The sequence below is a fragment of the Schistocerca cancellata genome, chromosome 6, assembly GCF_023864275.1.
Source record: "Schistocerca cancellata isolate TAMUIC-IGC-003103 chromosome 6, iqSchCanc2.1, whole genome shotgun sequence".
NCBI classification, from domain to species: domain Eukaryota; kingdom Metazoa; phylum Arthropoda; class Insecta; order Orthoptera; family Acrididae; genus Schistocerca; species Schistocerca cancellata.
In genome coordinates this window covers 42,574,933-42,591,483 of record NC_064631.1, presented here as the reverse complement: position 1 = coordinate 42,591,483, position 16,551 = coordinate 42,574,933, and the positions used below count along the sequence as shown (strand labels likewise).

General features: G+C 44.4%; 1 protein-coding gene across 1 annotated transcript in view; it reads right to left on the bottom strand.

Annotated features, from left to right (window-relative positions):
• Positions 1-8,156: 8,156 nt before the first annotated feature.
• The window catches only part of LOC126191285 (probable cytochrome P450 6a14), a 51,280-nt gene continuing 42,885 nt past the window's right edge, over positions 8,157-16,551 (bottom strand). Inside the window, exons 6-7 of the mRNA XM_049932093.1 lie at positions 12,883-13,134; positions 8,157-8,357 (exon numbers count right to left, since the gene is read on the bottom strand). Of these exons, the coding sequence (XP_049788050.1) occupies positions 8,185-8,357; positions 12,883-13,134 (425 nt within the window). The 3' untranslated portion in view covers positions 8,157-8,184. The remainder of the gene's footprint in view (positions 8,358-12,882; positions 13,135-16,551) is intronic.

Below are 16,551 nucleotides of genomic sequence, written 5' to 3'. Positions count from 1 at the left end.
AGCTAGCCAACCCAGCCACCCTGGAGTTCATCCACGTTGGTCCACTAAGGGAATAATGATTTCTAGAGAATTTAGCAATTCTATGCACTTGCTAAATATGAATAGGAACTGTATATACTTCCCAATCTTCTTCTACCCCACCTCTCTCTCTGTCTGTCTCCTGCTCCGCCCCTCTTTGTTCACCAACTTTTCTCCCCCCCCCCCTCCCAACCTCTCTCTCCATCTCATCCTTCTCCTCTCTCTGTTCATTTTCTCGCCCTTCCCCTCTCTGTCCATCTCCTCTTCCCCTCTCTTTCTGACCTTGAGCCTCCTTTATTGGTATTGCAAGCGAAATCTCGACTGGGAAATGAGGTCAGTTAACGTGAATGAGCAAATGGGTTGGGATCATTAACATAGGCCTAAAGGCTACAGGGGGGACGTTTCCAGCTCCTGGATCTCTGAGGGTAGTAGCTTCAATGAGAGTATTTCGCATAGTTTTAATCTGTGAACGGACAGGACTGCAAAATTTCGAGCCGGCCGGTGTGGCCGTGCGGTTCTAGGCGCTTCAGTCTGGAACCGCGTGACCGCTACGGTCGCAGGTTCGAATCCTGCCTCGGGCATGGATGTGTGTGATGTACTTAGGTTAGTTAGGTTTAATTAGTTCTAAGTTCTACGCGACTGATGACTGCAGAAGTTATGTCGCATAGTGCTTAGAGCCATTTGAACCATTTTGCAAAATTTCGGGTGATTCAGATTTTATAATACAATAATATTCTAATCTTAAGTCGATAACCCATAAATACAGCATTCATCTTCCTTCCTAAAACTTACTGTAACGAAGAAAACAGAACGGCACGCAGTTGTCCATACAATTTTTGTTTAAAACGTTTGGAGCTTTTTGCTATTTGCTGTATCTCCTGGGGTGGTCATGAATTTGAAAATTGTAAGTGCCATGTAGCGACAATTACTGTATGAACAGCTGGCGATGTACAGCAGAGAATACAGAAATGCTTGTGTTGCAATATATTCCATGGACAGTCGAGATTCTGTCACTGAACTTTCCTTTTTTTGGGGGGTCTTCTTCTGTTCTTGGACTCGAAGAGTAAAGAACGAGTGTCTGAGGTTCATCTTGATGTACCAGTCTGTGTAAGTTGTAACCGAAACTAAAATATAGTTATTTGTGTACGGTACGTAATTATTTGTAAACCTAAAATTTGTGTACGGTACGTAACTATTTGTAAACCTAAACCTTGCTTGTCTTGAATAGACGTGGCCTTAACGGAAGATTGACTATTGTTAGGCGCCATACTAGAAAATGATTAGTAATTTTCTTTCAGCTCATCTTCGAGACGTGCCGCCGGTTAGGACACTAAACTTTCTTTCAGATTCTATGAGCTATGCGGCCGCTACGAATAATTTAATACATTTCACTTTCAGATTTTCTCAAGGTTACGAGATAACATCCTAGGCAGAAAGGCCCGGTCATAGGATTCTAGTTCTAGTATAAGATTTCATCTGCAAAAGATTATGCTTGTTATCTTATACTGGTATTCGAGACGAAACAACGATCTGGAGTTACGGGTTTTATTACTTCACATTAAATTGACATACGAAATATTATCTGGGCTATGAGCACATGAGTTTTAACTGCATTTTTTGTGTATATTGAGATATATCTGTGATAATTCAAGAGAGAGACAATTAATTGTTTATAATCCCGTAACCACCCTGAGTACTGAGCTAGTTTGCTGATTGCTGATCCGCGTCGGGCTAAATTAAATTACATTACACTGTTCATAGTATTATTAGAGTTATTTCTCTTTTGTTTTGAGGTCACTTTATTAAAAGCTATCGAAGCATATACATAAATCAAATCAAATTAAATTACACTGGCGCTGGTAGTAAGTGTTCTGCAGTGTGTGTATCTGAATTTTCAAAGATAATCCTTATCACTACACAGTTTGTTTTCGCCAACACAAACATTGTTTATGTTTTGCACTTAAACAGCTCGGATCATAGAGACCAACAGCTGATTGCACTGAACACTTACTCGTGGGACCGAAAACGAAACTAGAATCCTGAGACCTAATTTCGTTGTTGTCATTGATTAAATGTACGTATAAACGCATATAGTGAATCTTAATTAATGAACAAAACGTTTCCGTTACATGTATTATACGCACGGGAACGACGACAAGCTGACAGAGAATTTGGATGAGTGATCGCAATCATACGCTGTTCCTTACATCCCAGATAAACTGTGATATAAGGAATCGAATGCACACGACCAGGTTTTTAATTGAAGCTAGTCAAAGTACCCGGGCGCATGCAACTAATAACAAACTTCACACGTAGTTGCCTTCTATCACCAGGATTTTAACTATTAGTGTAGAAAGTGCTGTTTACTTATTGTCTGATTTTTGCGTGAGATGCTATTTAAATCAGTTAGTACAAGACGTCACCGTTTGGAACTCGAAAGTTATGAAACCGACGACCAGGTGGAGAATATTCCTGGATCGTTGGCAGAAGGGACTGTAGTTAGTGAAACTGAGCGAACTACGATCCCACCTGACAGCGTAGAATCACAGACGGATAATTGTCAATAAAGTTTACAACAATCGCTTTGGGGGGGGGGGGGGGACACAAGAGACTGTCAGACAAGGGGTTGAAATCAGTTGCGAGAGAGCAGCCGAAAGTGAACGAACGCAAGTAAAGCTAGCAAATCCAAGCAATATGCTTGCATTATTGTTCCAGAAATGGAAATAATGGAACAGAAGAGAAAAAGAGAGCGTGAGGAAGATATCCAACGGCAAAATGGTTTTTTTTTTTTTGGAAAGGTTGAGGCTAATATAACCGCTAAAGTGGACGAGATGTTAATCAAACGCGAACGAGCGTTAGTACAGGAGCTCAATCGTGCTCTAGATGACAGGGATCAACATATATTAGAACACGCTAATAACGAAATAGAAAAGGTAGAATCAGGTGTATCTAAAGTTAAGAAATGTTTGAAAGATTTACCAGACAAAGTAAATAATTTGGCCGGTGAAGTATCCGAGGTCAAAGAGGTACAGGAATCTTATTAGAGTTATTTCTCTTTTGTTTTGAGGTCAGTTTATTAAGACATCAAATCATATTTATATAAATTAAATTAAATTATATTACAGCTAATAACCTTTCCTCTTATACACTCCTGGAAATTGAAATAAGAACACCGTGAATTCATTGTCCCAGGAAGGGGAAACTTTATTGACACATTCCTGGGGTCAGATACATCACATGATCACACTGACAGAACCAAAGGCACATAGACACAGGCAACAGAGCATGCACAATGTCGGCACCAGTACAGTGTATATCCACCTTTCGCAGCAATGCAGGCTGCTATTCTCCCATGGAGACGATCGTAGAGATGCTGGATGTAGTCCTGTGGAACGGCTTGTCATGCCATTTCCACCTGGCGCCTCAGTTGGACCAGCGTTCGTGCTGGACGTGCAGACTGCGTGAGACGACGCTTCATCCAGTCCCAAACATGCTCAATGGGGGACAGATCCGGAGATCTTGCTGGCCAGGGTAGTTGACTTACACCTTCTAGAGCACGTTGGGTGGCACGGGATACATGCGGACGTGCATTGTCCTGTTGGAACAGCAAGTTCCCTTGCCGGTCTAGGGATGGTAGAACGATGGGTTCGATGACGGTTTGGATGTACCGTGCACTATTCAGTGTCCCCTCGACGATCGCCAGTGGTGTACGGCCAGTGTAGGAGATCGCTCCCCACACTGTGATGCCGGGTGTTGGCCCTGTGTGCCTCGGTCGTATGCAGTCCTGATTGTGGCGCTCACCTGCACGGCGCCAAACACGCATACGACCATCATTGGCACCAAGGCAGAAGCGACTCTCATCGCTGAAGACGACATGTCTCCATTCGTCCCTCCATTCACGCCTGTCGCGACACCACTGGAGGCGGGCTGCACGATGTTGGGGCGTGAGCGGAAGACGGCCTAACGGTGTGCGGGACCGTAGCCCAGCTTCATGGAGACGGTTGCGAATGGTCCTCGCCGATACCCCAGGAGCAACAGTGTCCCTAATTTGCTGGCAAGTGGCGGTGCGGTCCGCTACGGCACTGCGTAGGATCCTACGGTCTTGGCGTGCATCCGTGCGTCGCTGCGGTCCGGTCCCAGGTCGACGGGCACGTGCACCTTCCGCCGACCACTGGCGACAACATCGATGTACTGTGGAGACCTCACGCCCCACGTGTTGAGCAATTCGGCGGTACGTCCACCCGGCCTCCCGGATATCCACTATACGCCCTCGCTCAAAGTCCGTCAACTGCACATACGGTTCACGTCCACGATGTCGCGGCATGCTACCAGTGTTAAAGACTGCGATGGAGCTCCGTATGCCACGGCAAACTGGCTGACACCGACAGCGGCGGTGCACAAATGCTGCGCAGCTAGCGCCATTCGACGGCCAACACCGCGGTTCCTGGTGTGTCCGCTGTGCCGTGCGTGTGATCATTGCTTGTACAGCCCTCTCGCAGTGTCCGGAGCAAGTATGGTGGGTCTGACACACCGGTGTCAATGTGTTCTTTTTTCCATTTCCGGGAGTGTATATACCGTTATGTTCCATGTATATTAAAGAAATATCTAGCCTATATTCATACGAAAGTATATTAGAGCGTCATGTAAGAATTTAAACTAGACTGGTCAAGAACTTTTCGAGATTTTTGCTAGAAACGTTTAAACTACAACATGTCTTTATCTAATAGTATACGTTAGGAATGTTTACTCATTTCCCTTCGATTTACTGAGTTTCATTTACATGTCTGGTTCATGATCACAAACACAAAAGTAGGTTTCATAAATCTCTGATACGGTAGAGCATTTGCATTTGTCTTTTTCATGTTCAGTGCATCACTAGTTTTCTGTCTTCAAATTATGAGACAGATTTGCAGTTACTCTCGACGGCAAAGAAAACACTGATACGCTACTAATAACGAGTCTACAGATTCACAACAGATGCACTCAGAAGGTTGGTTGGTTGATTTGGGGGAGGTGACCGTACAGCGAGGTCACCGGTCCCATCCAATAAGGGAAAGACGGGGATGGAAGTCGTCCGCGCCTTTTCAAAGGGACCATCCCGGTCTTTGTCTGAAGCGATTTCGGGAAATCACGGAAAACCTAAATCAGGACGGCCGGAACCGTCGTTCTCCCGAATGCGAGTCCAGCGTGCTAACCACTATGCCACATCGCTCGGTCACCCAGAAAAGGAAGTAATTTATGTACGTATAAAAAAAAACCATATATGTGGTTGTAAGTGATACAGTGGCACAAGGAATGAGCTGCTGACTGAGCCGTGTTGGCTCCGTATGGTGAGCTGCTCAAGGAGCTTACGGGCGTACGATTGTTTAAGCGATCAGTGGTCGGTAGGGTTGTGTTGGTCGGCAATACTTCGGGCCTAATGTCGACACAGCCGGTTTATCCTAGAGAAAGGAGGGATAGCTGCTGATGTGGGCGTTGGTGTGCTGTTCATTTTCTGGTGCCGTCTGTCCTGCCCTTTGAGGCGAGGTACTCCTTACTTGATTGACACGTGTGCTCCCGTGTTGAAGTTGCTCTCGCTACACTGGATTGCCTATGGCTCTCCATCACTCTCTCTGAATTATTAAATTTGCCATCTGGCGTCCCTGTTTGAAATTATCTGAGCTCCATATTCGTGTGTTTTAAAATGTAAGTAGGCTGTTTATGCTTTCTTATTGGCAACGTTACGTAGCGCTCTGTACGAAAATCACTGGCTGTGCTGTGTGCAGTCTGTGGCTAGTTTGCATTGTTGTCTGCCATTGTAGTGTTGGGCAGCGGGACGTGAACAGCGCGTAGCGTTGCGCAGTTGGGGGTGAGCCGCCAGCAGTGGTGGATGTGGGGAGAGAGATGGCGGAGTTTTGAAATTTGTCAGACTGGATGGCATGAACTGCTATATATATTATGACTATTAAGGTAAATACATTGTTTGTTCTCTATTAAAATCTTTCATTTGCTAACTATCCCTATCAGTAGTTAGTGACTTCCGTAGTTTGAATCTTTTATTTAGCTGGCAGTAGCGGCGCTCGCTGTTTTGCAGTAGTTCGAGTAACGAAGATTTTTGGTGAGGTAAGTGATTTGTGAAAGGTATAGTTCAATGTTAGTCAGGGCTATTCTTTTGTAGGGATTTTTGAAAGTCAGATTGCGTTGCGCTAAATATATTGTGTTTCAGGTTAAGCACAGTCATGTATAAATTTTTCTAAGGGGACGTTTCAAAAATTTCTTTTAATTGCAACTTGTTCAGTGTCTGTTTATCTTGTCGTTCGGGCCTGTCATAAGTTCCAGGCCGCCACGTGTGTTAATGACCACTGAGTCTTAATTGTATTGGAAGTCCTTGCTTCCCTGACTGATGTAGCGATTACAAAATTATCTACAGCCGTGGTAAGCAAACGCTAGCTGCCCAATGAATCTTTGCACATTTGGGTAATTAAGTTCCGTAACTCTGGTGATATTTTGCCCCTTTGAAGAAAATTAACATTCATTGTTTTAAATATAATCACTGTTGTAGTTGTTTGAATGATAGCTTTCAAGATTCGCATGTTACCTTTTAAGCCACGTAAGTCAATGTGTCTGAGTAACTTGTGATTTCTTGGTTATTACATTAACTTGTTATATTTTATTGTAAGATTAACCAGTTAATTCTTTTATTAATCCTTACTGTAATATACTTGTTGTAATACGTAAGGTTTGCTTGTTTGCTCTCGGCCTCCCGAGCTGTTCGTAGCGTTTGGAGGCGTTGCCCCTGGGTGTTATGTTACCCGCCGGTTCATCTGGCGTAGCCTGCCAGCATCGGCTGCGTATGTGCTCGCGGGCAGCGCGCTGATTCGTCTCACCGCAGCCTCTGAGACATTGGCGGCATCCTGGCTTGCGACGGCATCCCTCATAAGTTAAGTTTGCGTCTCGTAGCAATCGAGCATTAGGTTAACCAGTAGTGCCCGTTGTTCTAAACCATCTTACTGATGTAAAGCTCAAATTTCTTTATTTCGTAATTTATGTTTTCAGGTCAGTATCTTGAATATGCACAAGGGACTTCTCTAATTGATCAGATATTGCATATTTGTGTTGATTCTAGACTTGTGTAATTTCATGTTTCTACACTTCTTGTTAGCTATATTTATTGTCAGGCACCCCCTTTAGCCAGACAAATGTTGGAATTATAGTCTTTAGCATCACTGGTGTCATTGTTCACCCAGCGCTAAACGCTTGTTTGAGTTATATTTGATTGTACTACTTGCTTGTTAGTCCTTCATAAATTGGTGCATTTTATTCGTTTAAATTAACTAATTGATCATCAACTGGTTCAGCTGAAGAAATTTTGGAGTAACTGCCTGAATCATTTGTATTTTATTGTTTTTGGTATCTGTGCAAATAAAAGATCCTTGGACTTCCGTGAAGTAACGAATGACCTGTGATGAATGACCTGCACCTTTCCCATGCCCGTTTAGTTGTTTCCTTATACTAGGGCACCCCTGACCTCTCACTAACCACTATGAATACCTGTCATTTCTAGCCAAAGGAGTCCGGTCAGATGTTCACTACACAATGAGAGATAACCTGCTTCAGCGGGATCATCTATCGCCAAAAATTTGTTATCACATGGTGTCGCTGAAACTGTAGGCATAGATACAGAAATGGTTTATTATGTTAACAGCTGTGACGTGCAGTTATCATCAAATAACGTTCCTTGCTTCCTCGTATGGCCTGCTATTAAGCTGTGTGTAAAAATTACCCGCTTCTAGCGAAAGAAAATTGTCTGAAAAGATAGTGACAACATCGTGACGCGTATCATTCGAAGTTAAAAAAATGTGTAAACGTGTCTGTCGAAAGCATTATCTTGTAATCAGTTAATGCGTTCTTCAGAGTCAAATGTTTAATGGATAGTGCACACAGTGTGGTTTACAAAGTCGCAGTTCATGACACCTTGCAAATCTCTTATACTCACTTGTATGGGAATACTGCTCATGTTATGAGTGAGTTACGAAATGCATGATAAGGCTTCTGGCAGATGATATTCTATTTATTACTAACAATATGATAAGGTTTCAGTAAAAAAAAAATTATTACAATATGTACACATATAAAAAATATTAAATAGCTGTCTTTTATACAATATCGAATGGCATATAAGGAACACTAGACTTTGTTCCTCTTGCTGAGCCTCAGCTGTATACCGCCTTTTGGTGTGAGGACTATCGCCCTGGGTTCGAAGGACAGATGGCGGATGGTCTTTTCACATGGCTCTATGTTATACCTCGAGAGAATGTTGGTGAGCCCGACTTTAGTTTGCAGCAACCCAAATCTCATACCTGAAACATGAAAACAAGCCACATTCATTATATGGTCCGGAGATACAACTTGGACCATTCCTGCAAATCAAATATTCACTGTAAAATGTTTAATCTGTTCAGTAACCAAGCTAACTGGAGAAAATTTGCATATCCAGTTCAGCATTTTCCATTCGATTTACAAATAATAGTCACTGGCCCTTTTCTCTTAGGAAAAATTCTGGAAATGGTCAGGTATGTTTGTAGCCAGGAGGTTTCAAATAGTTTTTTTTAGAGTCTGGACTTCCCAACTGACTGTTAGAGACAGCTGTCTGATAACGCGTTCAGTGTTGCTTCCCAATCTTGTTCGTTACCAATTCATTTTTCGCAGTCACTTCCAGGCAGAGTAAAGGCAACCTCTTCCAGTAGCGTTGATTGGTGTAGTTTCGTGATATCGTTAACACTCCACTCTGTTAGAGACGCGTAATCTATGTTTCCATTATACATCCCAACTGTTAGGGAAAATTTTCATACTTTCTATTTCCTGGTATTGTTTAGGGTCAACTGCTTTCTCGGAGAGACGTGAGACTTTTGCTAGGGACTCGCGATTTTACTCCTTGCTGTACTAATCAGTTCGACGAAATCCGTGCCCAGGCTCTTAGTGACGTCGTGTGCTGAACGGGACAGCATAATGCACGAAACAATCGCAGTAAAAGCCCAATGGCTGGTGTATATCAACACTAATTTGATTCGTGGTCCCTTCTTAAATATTTCAGACCTAAAAAAGTCCAAAAATACATATGGAGCATCTTCATATGTGACATCATCAGAAGGACTGAAATAACACGAGGCCGTAAAGTATAGACTGTCAAACTGTCAATTACAAGAAGAACTGCACCCCTTAAACGAATTTCTGACAAGAAAATACCTACAACTCCAGAAATTAGTAATCCTGCATGGCATGGTGGCAAGGTAGTTTAGAAAGCATTGCGGTAGATGTAAAGCCACTTGGCACTGTGTTTTCTACGCTTTTCGTAGTCCGGTAATTGACATTTCTTACAGTTACCTATGCTACATTTACACGCTGATCGACATATGTTTTCTTTTCCTGACCGTGTATCTTTTTATGGATAATCTACATATGTAATAGAGCCACGTCCGACATACATATAATCAACTTTTCGGTATACTTCAAATCAAATGGCTCTAAGCAATATGGGACTTTACATCTGAGGTCATCAGTCCCCTAGGCTTAGAGCTACTTAAACCCAACTAAGGACATCACACACATCCATGACCGAGGCAGGATTCGAACGTGCGGCCGTATCAGCTGTGCGACTCCGGACTGAAGCGCCTAGAACCGCTCGGTTACAGCGGCCGGCCGGTATGCTTCGAGGACTTTTCTCATGACTTGGAAAAAGGCCAACATCTAATCTTTAAAAGCAGTTACTGTATTCGAGGATGCATTCGGGGATCATTGTTGTTCTAAACTGTTTGTCTAGGTGTTCAACCATCTCTGCACTGCCGTGGTCCGTTGATGTGATATACAGCTCACGCTTGTCCTTCCATACCAGAGCCTGCAAATTATTACAACTTCGCCATGAAAATTTTCCTTTTTTTTAAAGAACGTATGTCCTTGAATATTTTTTGGCGCATTCCGCTCATTTCTGTGAACTGTCCCGATAACATTTGCGTTCTCCTGTTTTTAAAAAGAGGTTTGGGAGAGGAGTATTATTAAGAAACAAAGTATAGAATATCCCTTATTTAGTTCGCCGGCCGAAGTGGCCCAGCGGTTCTAGGCACTACAGTCTGGAGCCGGGCGACCGCTACGGTAGCAGGTTCTAATCCTGCCTCGGGCATGGATGTGTGTGATGTCCTTAGGTTAGTTAGGTTTAAGTACTTCTAAGTTCTAGGGAACTGATGACCTCAGATGTTAAGTCCCATAGTGCTCAGAGCCATTTGAATCATTTTGAACCTTATTTAGTTCGGATTGTGGCAAGACCATGACAACATTCTCTGGTGCACTAGTATTCCGATCAGTTCTGTATTTTGGAACCGTAACAATAACCGCTACTTACCTCATACAGTGTATAAATTTTTACTGTATATCTCACTCTTTTCGACGGATCAGGTTGTTTATATGCTGAACGTCCTTCATTTTTCATTAAAAATCGTCTATAAAGCTACATTCATCCGGCGTGTAAATTTCTTTGAATTTCTCGTTGGAGTACTGTCAGTACTGTCGACAGTTCCTGAAAAATGTCAGAATTTCGAAGTTTGTTTAAATCTTTTAAAAGGCATCAATTTTTTTTAATATTTGCGTTTCTACTGGGCTTTATTTTGACGTCAAATTCATCACCTTCCAGTCGTCTAGTTTCCTAACATATTTTATTTGGCTACCAGTTTCGGCAATTTACTACGCCAACTTCAGGCTCCTACTGACCTGTAAGAAGATTCCGCCTCGATTATGATCAAAAAAGGGGCCAGAAATATTTTTATTAACAGAATTCTGCTTCCTAGAGCGATACTTTCAATCATCATCTGCCTGTAGTCGGCAGATGATGGTTGAAGGTAAAATTTTAATCCATTGCCTGTATTCATTATTATATAGGTATAGCGTTGGTGTTTGTCTTGTTAAAAAACAGCAGTCAGTTCATTATTGGCGAAACTTGAAGAGAGTGTACAAAGCTGGTCGACAGCTGGCAAGTCCATCAACTTCCCATGATAGCTACAATCCTTTGTCATATCTACTGCTGCAGCGCAGTCGAGCTCCTATGGAAAAGAAACCATATACAGGGTGTTACAAAAAGATACGGCCAAACTTTCAGGAAACATTCCTCACGCACAAATAAAGAAAAGATGTTATGTGGACATGTGTCCGGAAACACTTAATTTCCACGTTAGAGCTCATTTTAGTTTCGTCAGTATGTACTGTACTTCCTCGATTCGCCGCCAGTTGGCCCAATTGAAGGAAGGTCATGTTGACTTCGGTGCTTGTGTTGACATGCGACTCAGTGCTCTACAGTACTAGCATCAAGCACATCAGTACGTAGCATCAACAGGTTAGTGTTCATCACGAACGTGGTTTTGCAGTCAGTGCAATGTTTACAAATGCGGAGTTGGCAGATGCCCATTTGATGTATGGATTAGCACGGGGCAATAGCCGTGGCGCGGTACGTTTGTATCGAGACAGATTTCCAGAACGAAGGTGTCCCGACAGGAAGACGTTCGAAGCAACTGATCGGCGTCTTAGGGAGCACGGAACATTCCAGCCCATGACTCGCGACTGGAGAAGACCTAGAACGACGAGGACACCTGCAATGGACGAGGCAATTCTTCGTTCAGTTGACGATAACCCTAATGTCAGCGTCAGAGAAGTTGCTGCTGTATCAGGTAACGTTGACCACGTCACTGTATGGAGAGTGCTACGGGAGAACCAGTTGTTTCCGTACCATGTACAGCTTGTGTAGGCACTATCAGCAGCTGATTGGCCTCCACCGGTACACTTCTGCGAATGGTTCATCCAAGAATGTGTCAATCCTCATTTCAATGCAAATGTTCTCTTTACGGATGAGGCTTCATTCCAACATGATCAAATTGTAAATTTTCACAATCAACATGTGTGGGCTGACGAGAATCCGTACGCAATTGTGCAATCACGTCATGAACACAGATTTTCTGTGAACGTTTGGGCAGGCATTGTTGGTGATGTCTTGATTTGGCCCCATGTTCTTCCACCTACGCTCAATGGAGCACGTGATCATGATATCATACGGGATACTCTACCTGTACTGCTAGAACATGTGCCTTTACAAGTGCGACACAACATGTGGTTCATGCACGATGGAGCTCCTGCACATTTCAGTCAAAGTGTTCGTACGCTTCTCAACAACATATTCGGTGACCGATGGATTGGTAGAGGCGGACCAATTCCATGGCCTCCACGCTCTCCTGACCTCAGCCCTCTTGACTTCCATTTATGGGGGCATTTGAAAGCTCTTGTCTACGCAAATGTAGAGACTCTTCGTGCTCGTACTGTGGATGGCTGTGATACAATACGCCCTTCTCCAGCGCTGCATCAGCGCATCAGGGATTCCATGCGACGGAGGGTGGATGCATGTATCCTTGCTAACGGAGGACATTTTGAACATTTCCTGTAACAAAGTGTTTGAAGTGACGCTGGTACGTTCCGTTGCTGTGTGTTTCCATTCCATGATTAATGTGATTTGAAGAGAAGTAATAAAATGAGCTCTAACATGGAAAGTAAGCGTTTCCGGACACATGTCCACATAACATATTTTCTTTCTTTGTGTGTGAGGAATGTTTCCTGAAAGTTTGGCGGTACCTTTTTGTAACACCCTGTAAATAAATTAAGAGGAGCTGCTAAATATAATCAGGAACTTGTTACCTTTCACTTTGACACGTAAGTACCTCTTTAACTAATCCAAAATCTTTCCGCAAACTAAATATTGACGCTGGTGCAGTTGTCGTTCTATGGATTTACTGGAGCTGTGATGGTTGAGGCGCAGTGTACGTGAGTAAAGTGGCAGCCGGTTGCAGGGCTCACCTATGCAGATGCGGGGGCCCTCCCCGAACGGCAGGTAGACGTAGGGGTGCCTCTGCGCCTTCTGCTCCTCAGAGAACCTCTCGGGGTCGAAGCGCTCCGGGTCTGGGTAGATCTCTGGGTCGTGGTGCAGACCGTACACTGGTATCACGACGGGCGTCCCTTTGTCCAGGACGACGTCGCTGTCAGGAATCTTGTACACGGCGTTGCTCTCCCTGTTCAGTACAGGAAGTGGTGGATACTTCCTCAGCGTCTCTGTAACAGGAACAGTAGAAACAACTTTCTTTCCGTGTTTTCTCATTTACAGCTATTATTCCAAAAAGGACTCTTCTTACTGGTTGAAACCATATAAAATGCCTCCGCCGATAATTGAGAAAAAGGGACTGTTCGCAATACTATCGACTTATCGTTACCAAGAAGGCCCTCAGTCCTTGTGGAACTATCCAACAGGAGAAGGATGGAAGACCAAGACATGTAAATCCGTCGACGACGAGGCTATTAGAGACAGATAACGAACTCGGTCTGAGGAAGGAAATCAACAGCGTACTTCTTAGAGAAATCGTCCCAGCATTGCTCTCGATTTAGGATAACCGCGGAAGTTAGAATCGGCATACAGGGAATTAGAACTGAAGTTCTCCAGAATACGAGTTCAATGAGTGGACCATCTTGCTCGGTCCCGCCAGTATAAATATTGATAATGCACACATTTCGCCGCTTTACGTTAGAAAAAAGGCCCAGATTTTGTAACGCCAGAGATCTCTAGATAATATCGGTTGCCTTCTTGGCCATCATTGTCTTTTGGAAGGGTATATAAATGTTTCTAGGTGAGCAAAGGATGAATTTCTGCAGATATTAGTAGCTTCTCAGACATTTAGTGCCGCGTGCTATTGGGAAGCAATTTGCAGTTGGCCAAATTGATGCTTGATAATTATGGGAATTAATTCCTTTCCCAATATAAACACAGATAGAAAATAGTTAACCTTTAGTTGCACTTAATTCCGTGTACTTAAAGAGGATAACGGTGAATTCTTATCGGTTCCCTGCAAATTTTGATGAAGGAGCGATCCGAACTTTCCTTAGTTTTCTCTCAGATATTTTCCGTCTGCTCGTCCTTTTTCCACACACACACACACACACACACACACACACACACACGCACGTACCTTTTGCTACATCTACACTACATGTCACAACTGCGTTAGTTTCACTTGATGGCATGCTAGATAGAGGGGGGGGGGGGGGAGTTAAGAAAATAGAAACTAAGCATTGATCCACCTTTATAAACATTACATTATCGCCATAGTTTAAAAGTTCTTGGGAGCATGGTAATCTCTTCTAGCGTGCTGCATATGCACAGTGTGCCTTTTCCTGTTTACATATGTCATTTATACTTCAGCGCGGAAAAATCCATCACGTGCTAAGAAACACACCTACTGTTACGTATTGGAGGTCTTATGCTCCACGTCGATACTGAAGGATAGTATACTGAGAGAGATGAAGCAAATAACTGACACCCCCCCCCCTTCCCTCCCCCTTCCACCTTCCACCTTCGCGCGTGGATTCACTATCCCTTCTCGAAGCGAAGAAAATTTCCTTATAAATGTTTCTCGAGAAGAAACTGTTCCAAATAGATTTGACTGTCGAAATTCGGCGTAAAGAAAGATTTATCGTCTCATCGACGTCGAGGTAATTATAGACGTTGCACACATTCGATATGAATGAGGATGGGGCAATGAAATTCTCCGTGTACATTTTAAACTTCCCATTCAAGAAATAGCCTTTATTTATTTACGGAAACCTTAGAAAAACTAAATACGTATTTCGGGACGGAAACTTCAGTACTGGGACTATCGTATGACAGTGAAGCTTTTAAACTGTCGCACTACTTCTCTCAGCAAAGAATATTTTGTGTCTTATAAACTGTGATGGAACAGAGTTAAGACCTCTCTGTCCGTCAAAAATACACTCCTGGAAATTGAAATAAGAACACCGTGAATTCATTGTCCCAGGAAGGGGAAACTTTATTGACACATTCCTGGGGTCAGATACATCACATGATCACACTGACAGGACCACAGGCACATAGACACAGGCAACAGAGCATGCACAATGTCGGCACTAGTACAGTGTATATCCACCTTTCGCAGCAATGCAGGCTGCTATTCTCCCATGGAGACGATCGTAGAGATGCTGGATGTAGTCCTGTGGAACGGCTTGCCATGCCATTTCCACCTGGCGCCTCAGTTGGACCAGCGTTCGTGCTGGACGTGCAGACCGCGTGAGACGACGCTTCATCCAATCCCAAACATGCTCAATGGGGGACAGATCCGGAGATCTTGCTGGCCAGGGTAGTTGACTTACACCTTCTAGAGCACGTTGGGTGACACGGGATACATGCGGACGTGCATTGTCCTGTTGGAACAGCAAGTTCCCTTGCCGGTCTAGGAATGGTAGAACGATGGGTTCGATGACGGTTTGGATGTACCGTGCACTATTCAGTGTCCCCTCGACGATCACCAGTGGTGTACGGCCAGTGTAGGAGATCGCTCCCCACACCATGATGCCGGGTATTGGCCCTGTGTGCCTCGGTCGTATGCAGTCCTGATTGTGGCGCTCACCTGCACGGCGCCAAACACGCATACGACCATCATTGGCACCAAGGCAGAAGCGACTCTCATCGCTGAAGACGACACGTCTCCATTCGTCCCTCCATTCACGCCTGTCGCGACACCACTGGAGGCGGGCTGCACGATGTTGGGGCGTGAGCGGAAGACGGCCTAACGGTGTGCGGGACCGTAGCCCAGCTTCATGGAGACGGTTGCGAATGGTCCTCGCCGATACCCCAGGAGCAACAGTGTCCCTAATTTGCTGGGAAGTGGCGGTGCGGTCCCCTACGGCACTGCGTAGGATCCTACGGTCTTGGCGTGCATCCGTGCGTCGCTGCGGTCCGGTCCCAGGTCGACGGGCACGTGCACCTTCCGCCGACCACTGGCGACAACATCGATATACTGTGGAGACCTCACGCCCCACGTGTTGAGCAGTTCGGCGGTACGTCCACCCGGCCTCCCGCATGGCCACTATACGCCCTCGCTCAAAGTCCGTCAACTGCACATACGGTGCACGTCCACGCTGTCGCGGCATGCTACCAGTGTTAAAGACTGCGATGGAGCTCCGTATGCCACGGCAAACTGGCTGACACTGACGGTGGCGGTGCACAAATGCTGCGCAGCTAGCGCCATTCGACGGCCAACACCGCGGTTCCTGGTGTGTCCGCTGTGTCGTGCATGTGATCATTGCTTGTACAGCCCTCTCGCAGTGTCCGGAGCAAGTATGATGGGTCTGACACACCGGTGTCAATGTGTTCTTTTTTCCATTTCCAGGAGTGTAGGTCTCAACAAGGACAAGGTTCTAATGGCAGCACACATGAAACGGACCGCGAACACAGGAAAAATAAGTAGGCAGAAATTCTTTATAGATGATGTAATAGAAATATGGCAAGGACCCATGTGAATTAACTTGGAGATTCTGAATCACAAATTGATAATTTACGTCAGTAATTGTTATTTCTGACAGAAATGTGATGGACATTACACAGAATTCTGTGTGAGTTGCAAAGTGTTTGTCATCTTTGTATTTTGGAAATACGAGCGAGATCATCTGCCTCACGGGAGG